This window comes from Eptatretus burgeri, chromosome 12 (genome assembly GCF_056783735.1).
Source record: "Eptatretus burgeri isolate ZD-2024b chromosome 12, Ebu_testis_v1, whole genome shotgun sequence".
Classification (NCBI taxonomy): Eukaryota; Metazoa; Chordata; class Myxini; order Myxiniformes; family Myxinidae; genus Eptatretus; species Eptatretus burgeri.
The window spans coordinates 52743306-52769559 of NC_140972.1; the positions used below are offsets into that span (position 1 = coordinate 52743306).

The following is a 26254-nucleotide window of genomic DNA, read 5'->3' on the forward strand; positions in this document are numbered from 1 at the left end:
GGCGAAACAGATATATAGCACGGTATCTCTGAAAGTTGTGGACGGATTCGGACAAAACTTGATGGACAGGTTGGGTGTGTCGCAAAGACGAATATATTCGATTTTGGTGAAGATCTGAATCTTGATCTGCAAACGAAAATTATTTAAAAATAAGTTATTCTTCACCATCGAGAGATCGGGCCAAAAACGATATAGTACTGTATAGCATGATATTTCAAAAATGTATTGGGCCCGATATGTTCTCGTGGATCAGGAATTATGTGGCGGAGGTATGCGCTCTACCAAGTGCTCTTCTTCTTGATTAGAGTTCGTTTTACATCAAACACCTTATGGACAAAGAAAACAAACCAACATGACATTTTCTCCCACTGATATCTAAGGAAAAACTGTGCCGCACTTGTTACATCATCCTTGGGGTCCTAGGGTCCGCACTGTGCCGCACTTGTTACTTGTTACTGCCTGGCCTTGTTACATCATCAAATCAACTGGAAAATCCACTTGGCTCTAGCACCCTTTATTTTCAGGCTTTCAAGCCCATAATGCAAGTATACAAGGAGTGCTTAGTGGAGTTTGCCATAAAATGCAACTTCATCTGCACAAAGATATGAAAAGAAAAAGCCAAAACTGTTTTCATAAGCACGAATAAAGTAATAAAATCCAAATGAACAAAGTTTTAGCAAGGTGTAGTTTTCATTCAAGGGAAGTAACCGTTGGTGGTTCATGTGCAAGACTAATCCATCCAACTTCAGATGCACGTCAAAACAGCGACGGAAGGCTGGCTGTGTAGGCAACCAACTAAAGGCAAAGTCGAAGGTGGTCCCAGGAGTACCTCTGGGGATGCAGCCCCACATTAGCAAACAAATCCCACAATCGGGCCAGCGGTTTGAAGCAAAACTGTACTGCCACTCCAAAGATCGGGCTTAAGGAATGAGCTTGGCATGCAGTTCCCGAAACTGGCTCCGCATCAAAGTGACTCGGTGAACTTTGCCTTGGCCCGGCTGGCAGGGAAAGCTGACCTTCCCAATGCAGATGGGATCACCCCACTTTTCTTCCTGGGCCTGCAGGAAGATTAGTGACAACCAGGTGAAACAGGTCTCCATATTCACCAAATTAGCTTCCTTAAATGTGCCAGAGTATAACAATAACTCCACAACATTGTGGTGTGCTTGCCAGAAAGGAAAAAAAAAAAAATTAAAATGCTGCAGTTGCATTCCCTTGGTTGTTCATCCTTTTGTTGCGATACAAAAGTCCATCTGGCTTACTAATAAATTTCAAGGTGTGGGCAAAATGTATGCCTAATCTGTTATGGTCTACCCATGATCACAGTCCACAATTACTGGTCGACTCTTATCACCCTCCAGGCAACTTGGGATGGACATCAAAATGCTACTGATGAAAAGGCAGTACTGCTACAAATCCTCCCAAATGAATAGCACTCAACACCACCCCCCTACATTCTCCCCCCCCCACCCACCCACCCCCAAAAAAGTTTCTCTGTGCAAAATATTCTCATCAACCATATACAAGAGCCTTATCTACCAGGGAAAGTCGTGCATACAATACCTTTGAAAAGGCAGGAGTTGGGAATGTAGTGAAAGCAGACTGAATTTGTGCACCAGGGTACTGGGAACTCACCAGCCTCTGCACTTCATTCTTTGAAAACAAAAACAACAACAAAAACAAAAACGTGGAACCTTAACTGTACCGTACTTCCATTCAAAAAAAAGAAAAAAAAAGAAAGGATCACAAAATAGATTCAGTAACGGGAATGAAAACGGACATACAAAAAGGAAAAGAAAGTCGTGCTTCTCAAAACATAACAAAGCAAAATAACACTTAACGATAGCAAAGTCGATGGCACACCATTGAAAATCCCCACACTTCCCATCTAAAGCAAAGTTGAAAGATGGAAAAAAAAAAGTTCCATCAGGAATAACCCAATATCAAATTTTGAGTTAAAAAAATGTTTTCCCCCACTTTGACCTCTGTGACCCTAATTCCCCACCCCCATGAACCAGGGGTGAAATCCCAACAAAAAAATAAAAATAGGACTGTGCATCCCGAAGCTCACCTGGATCAGGAGCGAGTCACTCAAACCCCCGCAGACCTCCCTGAGACCCTGATTTTTTTTATATTTTAATGGTGCGAACAAACTTTGGTACATCATGGGTGATGAAGGTTGTAGGTTGTGGTAAAGTTTCATCAAAATTGGGTGTAGTTTTGGAGAAGAGAGCAAATGCCTATTTTGGGAAATCAACGACCCCCCCCCCCTTGTGAATGCAGATTTTGATGCGGTCAATACACTTTGGTACATTACTGAGTTATGAAGGTTGTGGTTATCTATTTGGGGTGGGGTGGGGGGGGGTCAAAAGAAACCCCCTGTAGACCCCCTTATTGTGCGCGGATTTGATGCGGTCAATATACCTTTGTTAGGTATCAGATAAGAAGCTTGTGACCAAGTTTCATCAACATCATGTGTTTGGTTCAAGCGATAATGACTGAAGTGTTTACGGACTGACTCGCTCACTCACTCACCTACAGACACTGCTTGATCCCAGAACCTCCCTGGACTAAAGTCCAGGTGAGCTAAAAATTATTACATCTTACATGCGACGCCTAATGTTGATAAGTAATTGCATTATTCGGTTCGGGTATTTGAGCTTGCTCCGCGGAATGGGGGGATGGGGGGGGGAGGGGGGTTGGGGAGCAGGGCCAAAAATGATCCTGCTCTCACACCTTCTTCCCATGTGGTGATCATAAGTACCAATTTTGTGGATTTCTGCACAACCGTTTTGGAGGAGATGGTGTGACGGATGGAGTCAGTCGGTCAAGACAGGACAGAGACAGAGTAAAGGTCCCATGAGAGTGTGAGAGAGAAAAGACAGACAAATAGAAGAGACAACATCAGATGCTTCTAACTTGAATTAGGGATACAAAATGATTTTCAAAGATCACACGACATGTGACCTGTTCAATCTAAAATTGAATCCGTTAATCTTTGTATTACAGTCCATACGTGTGTCAAGTATGGTTGAAATCTCTTGAGTGGTTCACAAGTTATTGCAGTAACACAAATTTTCAATCAAAGGGAAATTGACCTTTGATATTTTGAACCCAATTTTTTCTTTTTTGGAAATTACAGTCCACACACCTATGCGTCGCCAACCTAAAAAAAACGTCATGCCTCTGGCACGTTCGGCAGCGGCGGGATGAAAACAATCCCGACGATTCTCCATCTGAACATCGGCAAATCCACTTGAAACCGATACAAGCAAAAACAAAAACACGGCATTTTGAAGCAAATGAAAAATTCGAAGATTTCCCTGCAATTTCCGATGGATGCAGCCATGTCTTGGAACTATGGGGTCTCTGATTGGCTGCAAGAAACGTGACACAACATTCATTTTGGCCAATCGTGGGAAAGGATGCGGCGGTAAACACAGAAAGTAATGAGATTTCCAAACGCGATCCACCACTTTGTGGGGGCACCCGTCAGATGAGAGCGCGATGCAAAATAGCCAATGATGATCAGGTCTCGCGATGAATGCCTAGCGGTAGCGAAGTCTGAATTGCAGCCAACGCTTGAGCTAACCAAGGGATAAGGCAACAGTAGGATTCCCAAACGAATGATCACCTTCAGATTTTCAACATTTTCCTTCATGACACCGAGTTTCATCGTGTCCTCCAGCAGTTTGTTTGCCGGGCTGCCTTTCTCCACCGCTGGGACTGTGCCTGAAGTGAAACAGCCGGAGCAAGTGAACGATGTTGAAACAAAACGAGTAGGAAGAATAAAAATATCGGAATAAACGAAAATTTAAATTCATGAAAGGGCCAAAAGGTAAAAATAAATAATACAATCCACTCTTCCCCGAAACAACAACAAAAAAAAATGGCTGCAATTTTGATTTCTGGACATCAATCTAGGCATGTGATGCTGGGTGTAAACAACAATCCCAAAACCATCAGCGATTGCGATGTGGTTAACTGGCGAAGAAGCAACAACCAATTACCAGTGCCCCCAAGTTATTCCAGGGGGAGGAGGGAGAGGATGTCAGCTCCAAGACTTGCTCTTTAGGATGTAAAAACAAACAAACAAACAAACAAACAACAAACGATGGATGTTCGCTTCACATTGTCGTATCGTACGAGTTCAATGCAATAGCCCGGAGCTGTTATCACTCGCGGTCGTCGTTCCAAGAGAGATACCTGGCTTTCGATGAGAAATATCCACGACACGGGTCGTGACGCAAGTGTGCTGCAACGATTCCAGCAGTTTATCAGTTTTATGACTCAGGATGATCAAGGAGTCGGCTTGTTGAGCTTCAGACTCCAGCTTACTCGATCCTCGCCAAGGCATTCGGATGGGTTTCAGAGAGTTGAAGTCAGCTTTCATCTTCTCTGCCTGAGAGATATGGACAAACACGGAGGTGGTGACGCCATGAGGCTTCAAGTGATGGATTAAAATGGTGTTACACCGAGTATCAACTTCACTTTTCTGATTCCGGTTATCATTATAACCATGTTTGCCATACCTTTAAGCGGTTGTTCTCCTTCGTGAGGTGCTTGAGAGAAATCTTAAGTGCCTCAACTTGCTGAACGAGCAACGGTGACTCTTTCATCTCGATCGGTCCTGTCTCTCCAAGTCCCGCCATCTGGCCAGTTCCTTCATAATATGCACATTTGAGGACAACCATCAGCTATACAAGGGCATCATCCCGACTGCACGTTAACTTGCATCACAGGGGATGGGATATGTATATGACCTTAATTTTAATCACAAATAACAACTCTTTAAATATATATGTTCAATAAAAACAAAAATTCTCAACACAAGTTCATGAAAGTTTCCCATACCTGCTTCCTGATCATCTGTACAATGCATCAAAGGAAAAGAAGAGAAGCCGGAGTGAGGAATTGAATAATGTTTTGACAGCATAAAAGCGAACAAACGATTTAAAACGAGAAGGGCACTCGAAAGAGCGCATACCTCCGCCACGTAATGCCTGATCCACGAGAACATATCGAGCCCAATACGTTTTTGAAACATCGTGCTACACAGTATTATTATATCGTTTTTGGCCCGATCTCTCAATGGTGAAGAATCACTTTAAAAACTAAATAATTCTCGTATCCAGATCCGGATTTGGATCTTCACCAAAATTGAATCAATTCTTCCTTGCCACACCCAACCTGTCCACCAAGTTTCGTCCGAATCCGTCCACAACTTTTTGAGATATCATGATATATATCGTTTTTAGCCCGATCTCTCGATGGTGAAGAATCACTCTAAAAATTCTAGTAGTCAGATCCGGATCTTCACCAAAATCTAATCAATTCGTCCTTGTCACACACACCGAACCTGTCCGTAAAATTTCATCTGGATGCGTCCACAACTTTTTGAAATATTCTGTACACAAACAGAGACAGACGGACAGGCACAAAGGGGTAAAAACATAACCTCCTTCACCTTCGGTGGCGGAGGTAAATATTTGCAACAAGCAATTTAACTCGTCTTACTGTGAATGTTAGCCCATCAAAATCCCAACTTTTTTGCAGGATAGGTTCCCCAAAGTCTTAAACGAATTGGGGAACTCAAACCTGAATCTCACAAACAATGGAACCATTGACAGGATAACTAGACAGGGTTGCCAAGCATGTGGAACAGGATTAACTTGGTGCAAGCATTCGGGTCGAGTTCACAGAGACTTCAGTCAGTGAGATTGCAGCCGTAGACCAGCACAGACTCCAACCCAAAATTTGACAACATATAGACCAGGTCATCGGGATAGTAGAATTCACCACCGACAAAGCCTTTTGTTCCATTGTCACGAGATGTGGTCATATTGCAGGGACCTCCAGATTTGGTATGGATCTGCACTACCTTCCAAAATGGCTCCGACTATACCAAATCCAAGTCCAAACTTGAACTTTTGAGAGGAGAGAGGTACAAATTCACTCGAGTGCTTTAGTACCAACTTCCCCAGTCTGTAGTCCCATTCTTCCCTCCAGGGCTTAAATACGTCTGTTCGCCCCTACCTCAGGTCATGATCATCTTCTCCTCCAAATGACTCCATTCACAAGTATAGTACTCCCTTTTTCCAGGTTATTGTGATTTCCCCCCCCCCCTTCTCCTCTTTTAATTTGTTAGTTGGTTTGTTCCTTTTCTGCTTGATCCCCGATTCCCCCCTTCCTCTTCTTGCTGTGTTTCATTCACTTCCCACTCCCCTTGATCTCACTCTCACACTCTCTGCTGTGCTGCTGCTGTTTCCCACTTTCCATTTTGTTCCATTCCATCCTGTTCTTGCTCTTCCACGAGCCTTGACCAGGAATATAAAAAAGAAAAGAAAAAAAAAAGAAAAAAAAGACGTTCACGACCCCAATAATTAGTAATCGGTGAAGATTGTGCACTTGTGTGGACAATGATGACTCTCTCATCTCTATCCGTCCTGTCCCTCCAAGTCCTGCCATCTGGCCAGTTCCTTCATAATATGCAAGTTTGAGTCATTTGCTTGTCCATACAGTACGGTACAACAAAAGAGCCGTTAGTCTGTCTGTGTGTCGCCATTTTTCTCAAAGATGGCAGAACACCTCCTCGTCGGACTTTCAGAGGTTCATCGGTGAGTGCCTGGGAGCGTTTTCGATAAAAACAAAAAGGTGGAAAAATTTTAAGAAAAAAAAACTTTTTTTAAAATCATCGTTCTATAGTGCCTTAAGCCCTAAACCTTTGTAGCTGCATCAAGGACAACATTATATGACATCCCCGACCCCATTGCTCAGTGGGTGTGGAGAAGTGTTTTAGGCACCCACAAAAAAAAATGGAAAAACAAACAAATCTATTTCTTCAAAATGCCATCAGGATGAGAACAGCACCAGGCAATGCCAAGTACTCCTGCTTGTCCACCATAAATGGATGAGGTGTGTGTGTGTGTGTGTGTCATGTTTTTTGAGGAGTTCTGCTGGCGCTTTCTGATGTGGAGAGTGAAACACCGAAATGATCCTCATGACCACCCGAGTTGATTAGGTTAATTAACTACAAATCATCTGAAAGAATTCCCATGTTTTAAACGTCCACCATGTTAAGGTGTATAGAGCAGCTTAATAGGTCCTTCCACGGCATGGCATACTCATTACAAAAATATTGCCAACATTGCAATAAAGCAGATGATAATTAATCCTAATACAATTAACAACAATAATAATAGTAGTATCATTTGGCAAGAATAATAACGAACGTATAATCTCCGCCATGGCCCAAGCACATCTGGGTTTGGTGAAAGGCAAGCTAATGCTCAGGCAGTACCAGAAGGCAGGTATGCTGCAAGGCCATGAAGACCAATGAAAATTTGGTCCAATGGACCAACGGGCCCGCTAGTAATGTCTAAATGGAGGCGGTTACTCTAATGCTGTTCAGGATAAACACCAAATTGGGTCTTCAAAGGGAGGTACAAAGGACCATAATTGAATGCGTTTCACCATCCCTTTCCTCTTTTATCAAGTGTGCACACCTGCCATGGTGCATGGGACCTGTGCTCCACGATAATCGACAGAGCGCCGAGGCATGTTGCTGAGCCGTTGTTTCAGCTCGGCCTTCTCCGATTCCAGCTGGTCAATGTCCGCCTGCAAAGCGTCCATGGTTTCCTCAAACTCCCTGTGGAAACGAAGCATTTTCTGTAAATGGGCTAATGAGAGCAACAAAAGAAAAACGTTACCCATCTTTAAAACACACTCACGGAATTTGAAAACAAACAAGTTTAAATGGAGCACATTGTAGGAATTGCAAGCACCTCTCCTTATTCTTCAGCTGGGTTGATATTTTGTCGAGCTGCGACTGGATCTTTTCCACACGCTCGTCGGCATCACGTGCAGCACTGTCAACTTTCTTCTCCAACAAGCTGAGCCGGACAGATGCCTCACTCAGCTCCTCGCCCTGCAGGGTGGACAACGCAGTCAGGTGTCACTCTCAAGGTACACAATCCATGTTGGTCAGACAATTGACAGCAATCGATTGAAAACAAGTAAATTTTGCCTCTAGACAAGAATAAAATAAAATAAAATCACATCTGGCACGCGTTTCCACTGGGGGGTGATGAGCGAGAGAGGAATACAGGCGGTGGAAGACACGAGGAAATTAGAAACTTTCATCAGATATAAACCAGCTTCCCATTTACAGTATACCGATACTTAGCAGGTCACGAGGTTTCAATTGCACTCACCTTGATCTTAAGCGACCTTTTCAACTCCTTAATTACAGTCTCGCGGTCCTCGAGTTTTAAGCCGAGACCTTCGGCGTCCGTGATCTCGGCCTTCAGTGCGGCGGAACGGATCTCCACAGGTGGCATAACCTGTATAACACAACAAACCGGTACCATTAAAATAAAAAGCAGCTCCGATTAGCCATTTTGCGTCGCCAGTAAACACACGATCGAATGTTTCAAGCCTCAGAATAACGAATGACTTACCTTTTTTTGTGGCTTTTCTGCATCGAACTCCCCCTCTTGCATGGCGGTTACAAGCTTATTCATGGTGGACATCACTACATTGCAGGACTGGCGAAGGCAGTCGTATGACTGCATGTTCTGAATCGCATAAATCTGCGCAGAAAATATTTAAAGAAAGTAACGTACGCCCCAAAAGTAGTGATGCGTTTGATTATTAAATCTGGAACCTTCGTCATTGAAACATACGCACAAAAAACTAATCAAAGACTTCATTTCTGATGTTCCTTTTAAAAACCTCGATGACATTTGCCAATTAAGAGGTTAAATCAATAAATAAAGGCACAGGATACAAGTCTGAGCGTTACCTGCTCCGTGGCTTTGGTCATAAGATTGTCCAAGCGACTGGGGTTCAAACCCTCATTTTCTGGCAATGTGGCCACCATCTGTGCTGCGACGGCTGCCACCTCTTGCAGAGAGGCCACCACCCAGCTCAGGTTCCGTCTGCAATCTTTCAGCATGTCTATCACCTGAAAATGCATGGAATCCGCTCTTTTCGGAATTTTTATGAAATATTCCTCCTGCCCTTTTAGCTTGCCAACTGGAACAGAGAAAGAAATAAAGCTGCGGCTATGGTGAAACTGCTGAATGGTCATAGAGGGGATGAAACGCTTTCTGATACAACTCAATAACATTTTTATTTGCACACATGAACTTCCGATGCACAGCCACCGGGAGGGGTGGATCCATGATTATTGTGACGCTACTCTCAAAATCAAATAATAGCAGTTGGTTCACAGTGATCATAGATTGAAGAACAAAAGTTGTGTGTGGAATGGGAATGAAGCACATCATTACAATCGACACTATAAAAGGAGCTGTTCGCGCGTCCACTGCATGCGTGCGAGTTCCACCCATCGGTTGGACAGTTCGCCTGATTCCACCAACAATTTCTTCACGACTGCCGCAAGTGGTCCCTTGAGTGCAAAAATGACCAAAGCGACAGTCAAAAGGATTTTGAGCCAATAGGCGTCAGTGACAGGCCTTGAGAAGATAAGCCGCAATGATTGAGGCAGCGGTCTGTTAAATTATACCACCCAAATAACTATCGGGCATTATCTCAGGCATGGCTTTTACCATGGAGGTTACGCAGGTACTTGCTCTAATTTCCGTCTATTTTCACTCAAACAAGGACATTACCCACCGACCAGGGACCATAAAACCCATGCCATCAGCAAGATAATTGTTGAGGACTTACCGGTGAGAGGACAGAGTTTGGGTTGGGGTGGGGGTGAGGGGAAGTAAAGATGGGACAGATTTGGAAGGGGAAGGTTGAGGCTTTGAGCAGGGGGGGGGGGGTGAGTGAGGCCTTTCACTGGGTGGTGGGTGGGGTGGTTTGAGGGAACGTCAGAATTGCATGTGTAAATATACTTGTGTGTGTGTGTGTGTGTGTGTGTGTGTGTGCGTGTGCGTGCGTGTGTGTGTGTGTGTGTGTGTGTGTGTGTGTGTGTGTGTGTGTGTGTGTGTGTGTGTGTGTACGCATCACTACTGTATAGGGGGATTATGCAATCACCCTATGGGTAACATGCTCGTGATTCAGAAAGGAGTCAACAGCACAGTATTGTACAAGCTAAACGGATGCAGGTGATGCTTATGATTTGGCTATTTAGCTACCATTACACTCAAGGGAATAAGAATTGAAGTGAAGAAACCATAGCATCAGGCGTCAGAGGCAAACCTGAGGTCCAAAGGCCAAGGCAGCCGGAATTCCCGGAGCGTCCGTGCCAGGCATGCGCCTGCGAACTTTCTTGCAGAAATGAAGCACGTCACTGATGGACGTCTCTAGGTTTTTGAGCATAACAAAAAAACTGCTCGTCTCCTGCGATGGCTGTCAAGTGCAGACAATAAAAAATGAGCAACACAGCACATTGAGCAATCAAACATGTCGGTGAACTCGTGGCAAAAGAGGAACTTTGCGAAATGGTGTTGTACCTGAATGAATGTCTTCAGCCTTACAACCTCAACTGCCATGCAGTCAAGGGCACTTTGCGTTATCTACAGGGGAGCAGGAGAATGCATCACAAAAATATTCTGTTCACAGACAAACGTGAAATATAACCTCCGTCCACCTTCGGTGGTGGAGGTTACAAATTAGCTCCAGGTATAAAAACCATTGCGAGGGCATTCCTTCCTTTGCAATTCAATTACCTTGATGTGATCTGCAAGCTGAACTGTGCAGTTCTCTGGTTGATCTGCGAGGTGGATGCTGTGCAGGTGCTGCAGCAAGGATAGAACATTGAGACATCGTGTGTGTGTGTGTGTGTGTGTGTGTGTGTGTGTGTGTGTGTGTGTGTGTGTGTGTGTGTGTGTGTGTGTGTGTGTGTGTGTATACAAGTAGTGAACCAAAAAAAAATGGAAACACCTGGGTAAATGAGGGACACCAAGCAATGGCTTTCACACAGATGTGGCCCATATGTTAATCAAGCAAATAACATCCCAGAATGCTTCGGGTCATCTATAAAAATGCAGCATAAGCCTGGTTGCCAATAATTATGGCTAGCATGTTTGCAGGAGGAGACTCCCAAAATGCTGCCTCCAACCACAGATCACGTGTGGTCGGTCACCCAATAGTTTGATGAGCACGATAATGATGTTATCCATATGTCATGGCCTTCTCAGTCACCAGATCTAAACACAATCGAGCATTTATGGGATATTCTGGAACGATGCCTGAGACAGCATTTTCCACCTCCATCAAACAGGTGTGAGTTGATTGGAATTCTGCAAGAGTGATGTGGCACCATTCTTCCATGACAGAGTCAGATGCTGGTGGACTCGATGCCACAGCGCATACAGGCCGTACTGGCAGCACGGCCTGGGAATGAGCCGTCGAGCCTGGGGATGAATCTTGGCCTAGCTACAAACTGCCATGCTGGTGTTTCAGAAGTAGGGTGAATCATCAGTGTGTGTGTGCTCTCCCACTGTTGGACGTTAAACTGGGTGTCCCGTCAGCCAACATTAATTGTTCGATGTTAAACATCCCACTGTGTCCTTCACAAAGATGAGTCAAGCTATCGCTGACATAATGGGCAAATTCCAAATTCCTGCCACAATTACTGCTGGGAAGGTAATGGCAAACCACACAGTATAATCTTTGCTAAGATACTGCTTCGGCAGCACTGAACCTGCCTTCGGGCAGAACATATGTATGTTTATATATGTATATATATCTTCTTCTTCTTCTTTCGGCCGCTCCCTTTCGGGGTCGCCACAGCGGATCATCCGTATGATCCGCATAGTGATTTGGCACATGTTTTACGCTGGATGCCCTTCCTGACGCAACCCTGGTCGCCTCTTACAACACAGGGATATGGTACACCTATTTTAACCGGGGTATACACCGGCCCAGTACACTGGTACTCATTTCGCCGACCTCGGAAGGATGACAGGCTGAGTTGACCTCCTGGTGTATTAATTCAGTGGCCCAACGGGGCTTGAACTCAGGACCTTTTGGATCTCAAGCCGCTGCCCGAACCACTGCGCCAACACCAGGTATATATATATATATATATATATATATATATATATATATATATATATATATATATATATATATATATATGCACACACATACATACATATTGTAAAGAAAACATGACAAAGAAGGTAATGGGAGCAATATAGCCTAGTTATGCTATGAGTACATGTTTTTCATAAGAGTATGGTATATGTGTGAAAATAGGTCACGTGTCGGAGTTTGTTTAGGAGATGATAATTGTGTCCCTCCACCCCCTCCATATGGGTTAATCCACCACTTTTCTCCCTCCCCTGTTTAACCCATTGAATCATTCCCTTATCACCTGTGTGTGTTTTGCTTCGAACAAACTGTTGGCCCAGCTTCATAAACCAAGGGGATCCCCTTGGTGGACAATATGGTACACCTCGCAGATACCTGCTGAGATAAAGACCGCCACGGCTTGATGGCAGTGGTGGGCATGTCCTTGCATGAAGGTTCATGGGGAGAGCCAATAAGCACATGCTCATGTATGCAATTTCAGTACTTTTGAGTGTCATGGGACCTTTAAGACCCAATCGAGAGCGAGACAGCCGAGGATGTGCCCGATACAGGATATAATTAAATAAAGCGGTCATTTATCTTCAAAAGGGGTGTTTTAATTAACCCAAACACCCAATTTTCACTCTTGCACTTCCTTGGAGTTCCCTTAATATGCATACAAAGTTTCAGACTGCAAGGTTTAATGGTTTTGCAGTTATGGAGAAAACACACACACACACACACACACACACACACACACACACACACACACACACAGACACACACACACACACACACACACACACACACACACACACACACACACACACACACACACACACACACACTTAGAAACTCATTTTGAACCAAAATAAGATTAACAACATTAAAAAAAGCAAGATTTTAAGACAAATACACCCTACCTGATAGTACTTGATAGCTTTGGTCAAAGGTTCCACATTAACCGTCTCATCGAGCCGGTCGTTGCGCAATAGTTCGATGAGGTTGTCGATCGAGCGTTCATGCACACTCATCTCTCCATACAAACTGCCGATCTTGCGGTACACCTCAACGTCACACTGGGTAAGTGCCCTGGTGGAAGAACAGTAGCACAATCAACATGATTAAATGCTGCAAGAATAACGTGGCAGATGAAGAAAATAATTATTTTTACAACTTCTCTTCCATGTGGTAGTGGGAGCAGTTTCAGAGGACATTAATATGAAAGCAATTTGAGGAGCTGTGTTCTCTCCATAACAATTACTCATAAAAGATCTGTTTTGCCCTGTGCAAACACGTGGCACTTTTAGAATCTCGTTTTTCCAAGGATGTACTTGCACAATAATTGTGATGGCAAATTTGCCCTTATGACATGTACATATAATAATACACGACTTTTGAAAAGATGTATGGATGTTAAATGAGACCTTTTGTGCACGCGTAGTGTGTGTGCACACTTTTTCAGTTCAGTTCGCGGGGCACTTTTAACCTGCCATTGCTAGAATGAAATATGTGATAAAAATGGTCTTTTAAACATAATTTTCAGCATTTAGATGATTGGCAATTTCAAAATGGTTTAACATAATTGTTTTGTTCCTGAATGCAAAATGGATTCATGGAAATATAGGATACATGAGAAATATCCGTGGATGATATGAGTCAGGTTCGTAACATTACCTGTTAAAACAATTAGCGAGAAGTGGCTGTGGTTATAACGAGAACACACACACACACACACACACACACACACACACACACATATACACACACACACACACACACACACACACACACACCTTTCACCAATAGATGCAAAAATTTAGTACAATTTCTCTTGTGGCAGTGGGGGGGGGGAGTGTAATATATATATATATATATATATATATATATATATATATATATATATATATATATATATATATATATATATATATATATATATATATATATATATATATATATATATATATATATATATATATTGTTGCGAATTCGCGCCTGCCGGCGTGCGATCGGTCACGTAACTCGAATCGCGACCGCGTCGCCCACCAGACGGACAATTCAGTCGTGACCCTCCTGGGACTACCGCCAGAAACCAGTCACAGGTGGGGGTTTAACCCCACCACCACCCAGAACGCAGTCCACCCGCGCGAGATCGGCTAAATCGCCGAAAGTCGATATACCTACGCTACTCGCACGGGTAATCTGCTGAGGGATGGGAGCACGCCACAGGCCGACTCCGGACACGAACCGCTTAAGCGGTTCGTTCCGTATTTCAGGGATAACCGAGCAGAGTTATCGACGGCCTTGACGGTTCTGATTAATTACCGGGATGTTGAAACCCACTACGAATCCCTTACGTGATGCAGGATGGAGAGTCAATTAAAAGAAGGAGACGAAGCAAAGAGGGAACAATTGGACAAGCACACTTTTAATTCACACGCACAAGCACATATATTATAGTCAAACAAGAAATTACAATAAAAGCAATACACGTATTTACAATCACCGTAAAGAAACACAAGCAAGGAACGATGCAGAGCTACAACCGAATATGATTTACTACACAGAACACTTGTACAATTTTACTTCACCAGACTGGCACCACACACACACGTTTACACAGAACCCAAAAGAAATGGAAGTCGCGACTTCCCTGAGCGTGTCGAGTCCTTCCTTTGCGACCGCAACTCCGAGCCCCTCCGGCGTGGTCCGCTAGCTTGTGCCACGCGTCGCTCGTGTGGACCGCTCGAAAGTACGGACGGTGTTTTGGGGAAACGGACGGGGTTTGTTCGGTGCTATTTTCCACGCTCGCTCACGGGGTCCCAGGGCTCACGCGAGGATCAAAGAAGCAAGGCCAAACGACGACAAGACGAACCCATAGGAACAAGAACCCGACTGGAACAAGAACCCGACAAGAAGCCGCCCGAACCAGAAGACGAACACGAACCCTCCTCGTCCGCCCCTTTTGTAGCGCGGGGCTCAGCCCTTCACCCCGCCCCATTTCTGGCTCCACCTCCCTTCTGGAAGATTCCCAAAAAGGGGCGTGCCCTCTCGTTCCCCCCTCCCCACGCCGTGCGGGGGACGAAGAAAGTCAGTTTTGGCTCGGGGCCAGGGAATTATTCCCCAAAAATCAGGCCCCCACCTTTTTCACCTTTGACCTCTGGCCCAAATCGCACCTTCCCCATGCCAAAGCGCGGGAAAAGCAGAAGGGAAAATCCCACAGGCGTTGTTGGTTTTCTTCCCCACGCGCCGTACGACGAGGGACGGAAGATTTGGGCGGGAGATGCCCCTTCGCACCCCGGCCGCCACTGCCACTCCACCCCTCCCATCCGTCCCGCGGAGATCGTGACCGCACGGTGCTCGTTGAATGGCGAGTGGCGAAGATGTGGTAGCGTAGTTGTGGAAGGTGGCGTCGTGGTGTGAATGGCGTGATTGTTGGTGTCGTCTAGTGAATGGCGTGATCGTTGAGATGTTGGTTGTGGCGATGTTTGTTGTTGTTCTTGCACGAAATTAACGACAGCAAAAGAAAAACGACTAACTGAAGAATCGCAGCCCAAATGGATCACATATATTCCCTCTATACAACGGGTTTGGGCTAACTACACATGAACTTCCCGATATATCTCACCTGAGGACTCTTTATGGTGTAACGCGAATTTCCACAGCTGTAACAATATATATATATATATATATATATATATATATATATATATATATATATATATATATATATATATATATATATATATATATATATATATATATATATATATATATATATATATATATATATATATATATATATATATATATATATATATATATGTATATATATATATATATATATGTATATATATATATATATATATATATATATGTATATATATATATATATATATATATATATGTATATATATATATATATATATATATGTATATATATATATATATATATATATATATATATATATATATATATATATATATATATATATATATATATATATATATCTACATATATATATATACAGTAGTACCTCTACTTACGAATTTAATTCGTTCTGGGAGTAGTTTCGTAACCTGAAACCTTCGTAAGTAGAGACGCCTTTTGAATGTAAATGCGCTAATCCGTTCCAAGCCCCGCAAAATTCGGACATTTTTTTTTTTAATAAATCATAAAAATGCATCAGAACATGAAACAAATACATGTTAAAATTAGATTACCGCACAATAAACATAAAACGAGAGGCACATAATGTAAAAAACAAAGAATAAAGGAAATAATAAAAATATTCATTTACCTTTTAACTGCTATTCTCGTTACGAACTGCGCTGAATTTCCCTCGCCTGTAAACTCCTTCACGAGGTCAGTGAAGATGGCGGTTGCCTTTGCGCAAATTATGGCCTCTGTCACTGTGTCACCAGCGATCTCTTTCTCCTTTATCCACACGAGTAACAACCTCTCCATCTCATCGTTCACTGCCGACCTCCTCTTGGAAATGACAGAGAGGCCTTTGGAAGGAGCCGTAGCTTTTAGGGCTTCCTTTTGTTTTATTATCGTGCCGATCGTCGATATATTACGTCCATATTCCTTTGAGAGATCAATCAAACGCATCCCCTTTTCATACCTTTCTATTATCTCTTGCTTTGTTTGTATGGCCAGAAAAACTCTCTTCTTCTTCTTTTCTCCTTGACCACTTTTCTTCATTGCTTTCTTGGGGTCCATTGTGAATAAAAGTTACTGTAATCCACACGCGTACTGTACTGTAACACTGTCCGAGCACTTCGTAGCGGGACCATAGACTGTATACAGTATAACTATATTTACAGAGCGGGACAGGGACACGAAGAGCATGCTGGGATACACGCATACGCAAAGGGTTGCCAGGCAGATTTTAGGCGATAGCCAATGGCAGAGCAGCTACAAGTTTGTTTACGTTCGGGAAACTCTGGGAGCAGCGAAAAGCAGCGCGTACTGTACTGTATTTTTGACTTCGTATCCTGAAACGCCTTCGTAACTAGAGGCAATATTTTCCCGTTCAGGCGCTTCGTAACCTGAAACATTCGTATGTAGAGACATTCGTAAGTAGAGGTACCACTGTATATATATAGGGGTGGAAGGGGTGGATATATATATATATATATATATATATATATATATATATATATATATATATATATATATATATATATATATATATATATATATCTTCTTCTTCTTCTTCTTCTTTCGGCTGCTTCCTTTCGGGGTCGCCACAGCGGATCATCCGTATGATCCGCAAAGTGATTTGGCACAGGTTTTACGCCGGATGCCCTTCCTGACGCAACCCTGGTCCCCTCTTACGACACAGGGATAGATATATATATATATTATATATAGATATATATATATATATATATATATATATATATATATATATATATATATATATATATATATATATATATATCTATCCCTGTGTCGTAAGAGGGGACCAGGGTTGCGTCAGGAAGGGCATCCGGCGTAAAACCTGTGTAAATCACTTTGCGGATCATACGGATGATCCGCTGTGGCGACTCAAAGGAAGCAGCCGAAAGAAGAAGAAGAAGAAGAAGATATATATATATATATATATATATATATATATATATATATATATATATATATGTATATGTGTGTATATATATATATATATATATATATATATATATATATATATATATATGTATATGTGTGTATATATATATATATATATATATATATATATATATATATATATATACATATATATATATATATATACATATATATATATATATACATATATATATATATATATATATATATATATATATATATATACATATACATATATATATATATACATATATACACACACACTAGGTGAATGTACCCGGCGTTGCCTGGGTTCTTTTTGAATGAATTTAATCTTCTGTACATAGGTCCGACGCGAGCCCAGTATCAGTTCCCAATTGGGTCACGGCAGTCAAAGCCAAAGGGGGTTGGGAGGACAACGAAAGTTCAAAGCGCATGTTTATGAGATGCCAATACAGAAGAGGGCATAAGCAAATTAAAGATCAAATACTGCATAAGTGAGAGCTTCACAACAATGAATGGCATTCGTTTTCCTCTGGGGTGGCTCTGAAAAAAATGACATTGTTTAACCAAACTCGGTGTTGTCATGGTTAGCGCATCCACTCTGAGTGTGGTAGGTCGGTGGTTAGAACCCCAGACGACTCATACAAAAAACTAAAAATGGTACATGCTGCTTCCTTATTTGATGTTCCTGAAGGATTTTTAGCATGAAAAAGCAACCAAATGTTGGCTCCACTGTGCAGGCTTGATGGGCCAAATGGCCTACTCCTATGTTGAAGTTCCTTGTTTGGGATCTCATATTTAAGCCAGAATGAAGTCGTGCAAACTTATTTAAATATCAGCATCCATACGCTTTTATAAAAGGAAATTGGCTCATTGTGTGAATTTATGCAATTTCACTGGCATCTGGGAATGAAATTAGCTGATATTTAAAAATACAAATGGAAATGAGTGGGGGTGAGGAGAGGGATGTCAGTTTTATTTAAATTCATACAACCTCAGTACACACATGAAAATAATACACCCGAGTAGATTTGACAGTCAGCTCGGATGTATACAAAACTTGATGCAACCGTGTGTTAATCAACCTTAGCGACTATGGAAAGTGAAAACAGAATTGGAATTGAATTTAAAATAAACGTGCGAAGCCGCTCGAAGCAAAAATCTCCATTATACAATTTTCAAACCGGCGTTTATGACCGTGAAATAAATACTCTAAGTGTGTGCATTTAATGGCTGTATCCAGGACAGAGCTGGACCCCAACTAAAAAGGACCCTCGGGCCACCGAGAAGCTCAATCACTCGCTGCCTGCACGTCTTCGCAGCGTCGGATGAAATGCCCTAACAAAATCTTAAAACGTCCGTTTTTCACCAGAATTCTTTCAGATCCTTATAGAGCACATCCCCAAACCATCTAAAATATAAACATTAATATCACAGATGCGACGAATAAGCAGTCCCTCAGGAGGACAGGTTACGAGGTGAAGCAGTGAATAAAAAGCATGTGATGTCCCTTCCAGAGTCTCACGGTTATTTGAATTGAATATATTTTCCTCATGAAAAGTGTGTTTCTGAGCGGATTTGCACGAAACTTATCTTCATTAAATGTGTAGCGACACCAGAAGGTCCCAAAAGCGAAAACAGAAATCAAATCAACTTGAACTTAAGACAGCCTCGTTATATGGCACGGAAACGGATGGAAACCCATGGAAGCTACCCGTCGCTGCAATGCATTCCACACAGACCGAGGATATAAACATTCAATTTTCACAAAACTTGATGCAACCGAGTGTTAATCAACCTTAGCGACTAAGTAAAGTGAAAACAGAATTTAAATTGAACTTAAAATAACCGCGTGAAGCCGTGTTGAAGTCAGCGAACCTCGAAAAAAAAAATACAACCGGTATGTTTTCCTTCTAACGAACGGATGCTAAACAGTCTCCGGAGGGAAAGGACCACTGCACGTCTAATAACAGAACACTCACCTCAAGCTTGTGCGCAATGTGACGATCAACACTACTGGTCACCAGAAGGACCGATTTACCGTCATGCTCGCCTGCACCACAGATGGTGGCAAGCTTCCCACGTTTGTTGTGTTGAAGAGGAAGACAATGCCCAAAGACAAGTTTCCAGCCGGCGTCATTGTTCGTGCACAGCAGAAGGGGTGGATAGACGAGGGACTGGTCCAGGACTGGGTGCGCAAGGTCTGGAGTAGCAGGCCAGATGGCGCTCTCCCGACGACAGAGCGTGCTAAGCCTGGATGCGTTCATTTGTCATAAGACCGATGACACCAAAGCACCACTCTGTCGGACCAACACCAATCTCGTCATCATCCCAGGCGACATAATGTATCCAACTTGATGCTGGATAAACAGGGCCAGACGACCGAGGTAACTAGAAACTAGTTGGTCAAATTAAATCTTCTTAATAATCCCTATGAAAGCCATTCTGCATTATAGCCGTCCAATGCTTCCTTATAGGCCATTCGACCAAGCGGTCATTTTTTACTTAATGACCCTGTAACCTTGGTCCCAAGGTGAAAATGCGAAAAAGGGCTCAGACGATCTACAGAGAGCAACTAGTATTATCATCCTGTCAAGTTAGAACTCGATTGGCCGAGACGTCTAGGAGGAGATAGAAAAATAAAAATTGTTGACAGACAGATCTGCGGACATCGAACGGTTATATTAGGTCAGCGAGCTGACCTAAAAAGTAGTCAGTATTTGGGCATTTCAAAAGCACACCCCAACACTCACGTCTCGTATTTATGCAGAACAGCCTGGAGCAGGTTCAGCGAGTACACAAGTCCTGCTGAGAAGCTCAGGTGTTCACCCTGAGCACCACGCATCATCGATTCTTTCTCCCTGCTTTCAGACAAATCAAACTTCTCCACAGCTTGCTTGCTCACAAGTTCTGCCTGGAAATGGCACCATGCAAAAGGATCAGCTCAGGTCTCTTGCCCATGATCCGAACGTTATCAGTAAAGGTATGCCGCAATGGACAAATAACCCCCACCCTCCCTGGGCACCTTGCACACAAGCCGGGGAATTAGCAGCGTAGCCAGGATGCAATCGTTATCACTGCCATGACGCAGAAACGAGTCTGGCATAAAGGTGGTCATGAGAGCCACATGATGGTTTGCCTGTTGTACCTCCATATTTCGCAGCTCCATGTCAATGGCCTAGTCACGGGAACATTCACAAACAATAATTTCTGCTAGTATTAGGAGCATATATATGTGTTTTACATCTGAAGGATTACTCATCGGTCAAAAACAAGTTGTAGTCATCTATTTATAACATGCACAAATACGCACATTTTTTCATCCCTTTCTTCCCCACAAACATCTTTCATATATTGTCGGAACCCACATGTTCATGGGTCATAAAGTGTGACCTGCTTATACACTGGCACTTCACGTATTCACAGGTTCTTAAAAACCACACAACACACACGACACACACACACACACACGACACACACGACACATACGACACATACGACACACACGACACACACGACACACACGACACACACGACACACACGACACACACGACACACACGACACACACGACACACACGACACACACGACACACACGCACACACACACACCAGAACTGGTCTCCTTTATCCACGTGGGAAATTGGAAATCAGCCAACATCACAGCATTACATTGAAATGTGCAAAAACGGATACCTTTAACGACATACAAATTAGCTTACTGTACTTCCAATCATCAGCAAGGTCATGGTATCCATCATTGCAGTTGAAATATAATCATTCCTTTTCTCCAACAGCCTCATCTCAGATCCTGGTGTTGGCTTAATGGTTAGAGTAGTGGGCTTTGGATCCTAGGGTCCTCAGTCCTGCTCAATCCCGCTCAGCTGTTGAATTAATACCAGGTGGGGTGAACTCGGCCTGTCATCCTTCCGAGGTCGGCAAAAAGAGGGCAGGCATGCTGTTATACTGTGTCGGAGTGGTGACCCGTCCAGGATTGTGCCCAATAGCCAAGGAGACTGCTTAAGCAGCACCAACGCTCTGCAAAGAGTATGGTCCCAATCCCCTCCTCATTTCAGATCATCAATTCGGATTCAGACCTGGTCACACTACCTTGGATATGTTGCTTCCACTCTCCCAACAATGGTGGAGGCCCTCAATATCAGACATGAGATCACGGCCGTCTTTCTGGACTAATCTCGAGCTTTTGAAGTCTGGCATCCTGCCTTGCTCTCCAAACTGTCTGCTTATGGAATCCAAGGCCAACTCCACTCTTGGAATGCTGACTTCCTCCACTCTCACAGTCAACGTGTCTCTCAATGGAACACTTTCATCGCCTCTCCCTATCAAGGCTGGAGTACCCCAAGGCAGTGGTCTAGGCCCCATCCTATTCTTAATCTTCATCAGTGAGCTCACTGACTCTGGAAAATCCTCTTTATCTCTTTGCTGATGACTCCACTCTCTGCCATGACATCTCTCATCCTTCTACCAGACAGGCAGCAGTCTCTTCCCTCTCCTCAGATCTTGACAAAAAATCACAAACTGGTGAAACACAATTTTGCTTACATATCCATATTGTCCACCCTTTGCATTCTCCCATATCCCACATCGTTACCTGGATCCCTTGTTTGTCTGTCTCCGTCTACTTTCTCCCTCCGCCCTGCTGTTGGTGGTTCACCTTTCTCCTGCTGTTTCCTTTGCTATGTTATGTCCTGCTTTGTTCTGTGTAATCGCTCTTCCACGAGCCCAGAACATGTATTAAAAATTGAAAAAAAAAAAAACAATGGCCCAGCATTTTTCATGCATTAATAACTAGGACATACCATGAACCTACCATACTAGTTTCATGTATATCTGACTCATAGTCTATGAGATATAACGAACTTCGTTTTTTATATATTTTTTCGACCAGGGTTCATACAAAGTCTATCTTCTCTGACAGTTTTCATCGGATTCGGCTGGAAAATTTTGACAATATGGCTGAATGTACTGCCCACAGTCGTGGCGCGATTTTTGAGTTTCGAAAAAATATATTTTTTATGATTTTTCTAAAATTTCAAAGTCCCGTTGCCAGGCAACATTTGTGTCCACAGCAACGGTTCTCATTTGCACACAACTAGGTCATGATATGAACCTACCAACCAAGTTTCATCGAAATCGCCATTGTATTAACTGAAATCGCCATTTTAAATGCTGACAAGTCTGAAGATGACGATGGTCCACGAGCGGTATTTAACGATGTAGATTGTTTCAGAAGTCAAGGATGAGACAATGTGATAATTTTTGACCAAGTTATAAAAATGATCAACATGATGTGGTACGAGTGACAGGTTATTAGCTGCAAAATGTTGAAAACCCAGTTTCGTTCAACAACTTTAAAAATTTGACCTTTGCATAACCTTTAAAGGTCACAAAACAATGTTGCAGACATTAAAATAAGGAAACAGGATATGTGCTATAGCTTAATGGAGTTAGTTCGTCGAAGGTCGAAAACCCGGTTCGATTCCCACAACTTTGAAAATTAGACCTTTGTGAACTTTAAAGGTCAAAGGTCAAGGATTATGACCTTTGGTGCAAAACTTCCTCTGGAACATTCCAGGAACAATATAACGTCATATAAGCTATATGGCATTTCGCACTCCTCGGATTAACCAGACTTTGATGAAATCAGTGTAAAAACAAACTTGAAGGGGGCGCCACGGGCAATGTGTTTGAGATAGAGAAAAATGGTCTCAAGACTTTAGGTGGGGAATGACCTCAAGATTATGCATAAAAAATATTGTCATCCTAGCTCTCAAAGTTTGGGCGGTCGTCTGATTTTTATGTCAAAATCGCAATTTTCTAAGTTCGTGACCTTGTGACGAAAATGAAAAAAAAAAAAAAAAAAAAAAAAAAAATCGAGCTCCGTGGGGCTATGCAGGTGCCATTGGGCTAACCAAATATCGAAACCCGTCAGATTCGACAAAACCCCTAGGACAGCGTTTCTCAACCGGGGGCCATCGGCCTTCGACCGGGGGGCCATGAGCGGACGCCGAAAAACTGCGATTCAGAATGCAGAAGCTTGTAATGTACAATTAAAGTGACGAGTCTCCGGTCATCGTGTCAAAGTAAAAAGGGTAGATGAGGTTAACCACGATTTTAAAAGAGAAGGCGGAGCCCACAGGGCATTCATAGTAAACCAATGTTTACAAAAACGTTAGAATTTTGTTTTTTTCAATTTTTTTCTCAGATGTCGAAGGTTCGAAAATGGAATGACAGCTATGTCACGTTTGCATTCACGAATGTCAGTCGAGATGGCGTGGACTGCGTGCAATGTCTGCACTGCTCTGTCGTGATGTCAAATGCGTCACTACGTCCATCCAAACTTTCAAACCATCGCGACAAGATGCATCCCGGAAGGAAGGAAGATAATATTGACGCTCTGTATGCGAAACGATCACGATATGACCGTGAAGCGACACTTCCCAAATTTGGATTCTGGCCAGAAGAAAAACCTGCTCTTCAATCCAGCTACGAAGTGGCATACCAAATTGCGAAGTGCAAGAAGCCGCACACTATTGCTGAGGACCTTATCAAGCCATGTAGAGAGAAAATGGTGGAATTGATGATCTGACCAGAGGCGAAAAAGAAGATCCAGCAAGTTTCGCTCTCTAATGACACGATCAGATGACGGATTGACGACATGGCCGCTGATGTGTGCCGTCAAGTTTGCTCCGAAATCAAACAAAGCACGCTCCAGGCTAGCCTTCAATTAGACGAGTCTACCAACACCGCCCTGGAGAGCCAGTTGATCGCCTTCGCTCGCTACGAGAGAAAGGGAAAGATGAAGAAAGAGTTCTTGTTCTGCAACATCCTAACGAACCACAACGACAGCGGCAGATATCAAAGCTATTGTGGACTCTTTTTTGTTTGAAGCTAATGGACTTGGTTGGCAGAATTTCAAGCACATTTGTACTGATGGTGCCCCAGTGATGGTCGGCGTCAGAGGAAGGTTCGTCACGCTTGTGAAGAACGAATGGCCCCATGTGACGTCCTCCCACTGTTCGCTACACCGATACGCTCTTGCGTCAGACTCTTCCGCTTCGTTTGCTGGAAGTCATGGACGTCGCGGTCAAAGTGATCAACTTCATTCGTGCGAAGGCCAAAAATCATCGGCTCTTCCAACTCCTGGCCAACGAAATGGGAGCGGAACATGTTGGACTTCTGTTCCACACCAAAGTCCGTTGGCTATCGAGGGGGAAATGCCTCTCTCGGCTGTATGAACTCCGGGTTGAGGTGGAAATCTTCCTGCGAGACAACGAAAACAACCTCCATGTCCACTTCGACAATGAAGAGTTCGTCATGATGCTCGCCTACCTGGCCGATATATTCGGCCGACTCAACGAAATGAACCAGTCCTTGCAAGACCGTGATGTGACAGTCAGTGACGTTCAAGACAAGGTTGCCGGACTGTCTGTGAGAATGGAAGTCTGGCAGGCACGAATCAAGGCCGGGTCCACTGCCTCGTTTCCTTTCTTGGACGAGCACCTGCAGACGCAGAGGATTGAGCTTCCCGTCGGCATCAAAGATTGCATCACTAGACATCTCGAGAATCTCTCCGCAGAGTTCAAATCGTATTTCGACGATGCACCGTTGGATGTCCCGTGGCACAAAGACCCGTTTAACACCAAAATTGAACCTACTGAAGACAAAGCAGAGGAGCTGGCAGAGTTGAAGGTTTCAAAAGCAATGAAGCTGGTCTTCAGTAACAAAGAAGACCACTCCACCTTCTGGTTGTCTTTTCAGGATGCGTATCCACTACTAAGCAAGAAGGCATCCGTAATGCTCTTTAATTCACCACAACATATCTTTGCGAAACTGGATTTTCTGACCTTGCGACCATTAAAATGAAGTCCAGAAACCGTCTTGACGTTGGGAACGACATTCGCCTTGCTGTGTCCAAGACGGAGCCGGACATAAGGGGCCTCGTCAGACAAGCCCAACAGCAAGTGTCTCATTGATTGTATTGCTTCGAAAAATGTTTACTTTGATTTATCTTTTAAGACTGAGTAAATAAATTTCATAAAACGAAATCTGCATCTTTTATTGAAGGGCAGGGGACCACGAATGTTAAGCGACTCGGTAGGGGGGCCATGGGCCATCAAAGGTTGAGAAACGCTGCTCAAGGAGAAAATGCAAACTGAAATCGGCTACCCCCTAAAAACACGTTTTTTGGGCATGGCTCCGCCCATAATGGGCGGACCACGCCCATTTTCAGGAAAACACGACTCGATCATGATATAAACCTCCCACCAAAATTTCATCAGGATCGGATCAAAACCCACGGAGCTATGCTCGGGACAGACAGACAGACAGACAGACAGACATGCACAACAATAACGAATATAGTGGTCACTTATATTTTTCGTGAACCAATAATAAGGGTAGAACAAATCTCAATTGAATTTTTTTCGACTAGATCGACTACCCAATATATATATATATATATATATATATATATATATATATATATATATATATATATATATATATATATATATATATATATATATATATATATATATATATATATCGGTACATATTTCATGTGTTCCCCCAATGTTGTATGAATATATAAAGTTTCATTAAAAGATGTTTAAAAATTGTGCCCGTAATTGCATTTTTA

At 43.0% G+C, this 26254-nt stretch overlaps 1 protein-coding gene across 9 annotated transcripts in view; it reads right to left on the bottom strand.

The window, feature by feature from the left end:
* Positions 1 to 498: 498 nt before the first annotated feature.
* Positions 499 to 26254, bottom strand: part of DCTN1 (dynactin subunit 1) — a 74502-nt gene continuing 48746 nt past the window's right edge. For 7 of the 9 annotated variants that reach the window (XM_085850576.1, XM_085850575.1, XM_085850574.1 and 4 more), the window contains 17 exons: positions 20619 to 20771; positions 20347 to 20507; positions 12915 to 13083; positions 10644 to 10712; positions 10428 to 10490; positions 10174 to 10323; positions 8804 to 8965; positions 8460 to 8591; positions 8214 to 8342; positions 7785 to 7927; positions 7506 to 7648; positions 4855 to 4869; positions 4533 to 4663; positions 4207 to 4402; positions 3635 to 3732; positions 1564 to 1653; positions 499 to 1058 (listed from right to left, as the gene is read on the bottom strand). In XM_085850576.1, the coding sequence (XP_085706702.1) occupies positions 921 to 1058; positions 1564 to 1653; positions 3635 to 3732; positions 4207 to 4402; positions 4533 to 4663; positions 4855 to 4869; positions 7506 to 7648; positions 7785 to 7927; positions 8214 to 8342; positions 8460 to 8591; positions 8804 to 8965; positions 10174 to 10323; positions 10428 to 10490; positions 10644 to 10712; positions 12915 to 13083; positions 20347 to 20507; positions 20619 to 20771 (2142 nt within the window). In that variant the 3' untranslated portion in view covers positions 499 to 920. Of the gene's footprint in view, positions 1059 to 1563; positions 1654 to 3634; positions 3733 to 4206; positions 4403 to 4532; positions 4664 to 4854; positions 4870 to 6195; positions 6480 to 7505; positions 7649 to 7784; positions 7928 to 8213; positions 8343 to 8459; positions 8592 to 8803; positions 8966 to 10173; positions 10324 to 10427; positions 10491 to 10643; positions 10713 to 12914; positions 13084 to 20346; positions 20508 to 20618; positions 20772 to 26254 lie in introns of those variants that run through there. The other 2 variants (XM_085850572.1, XM_085850578.1) reach the window with 2 other exon arrangements.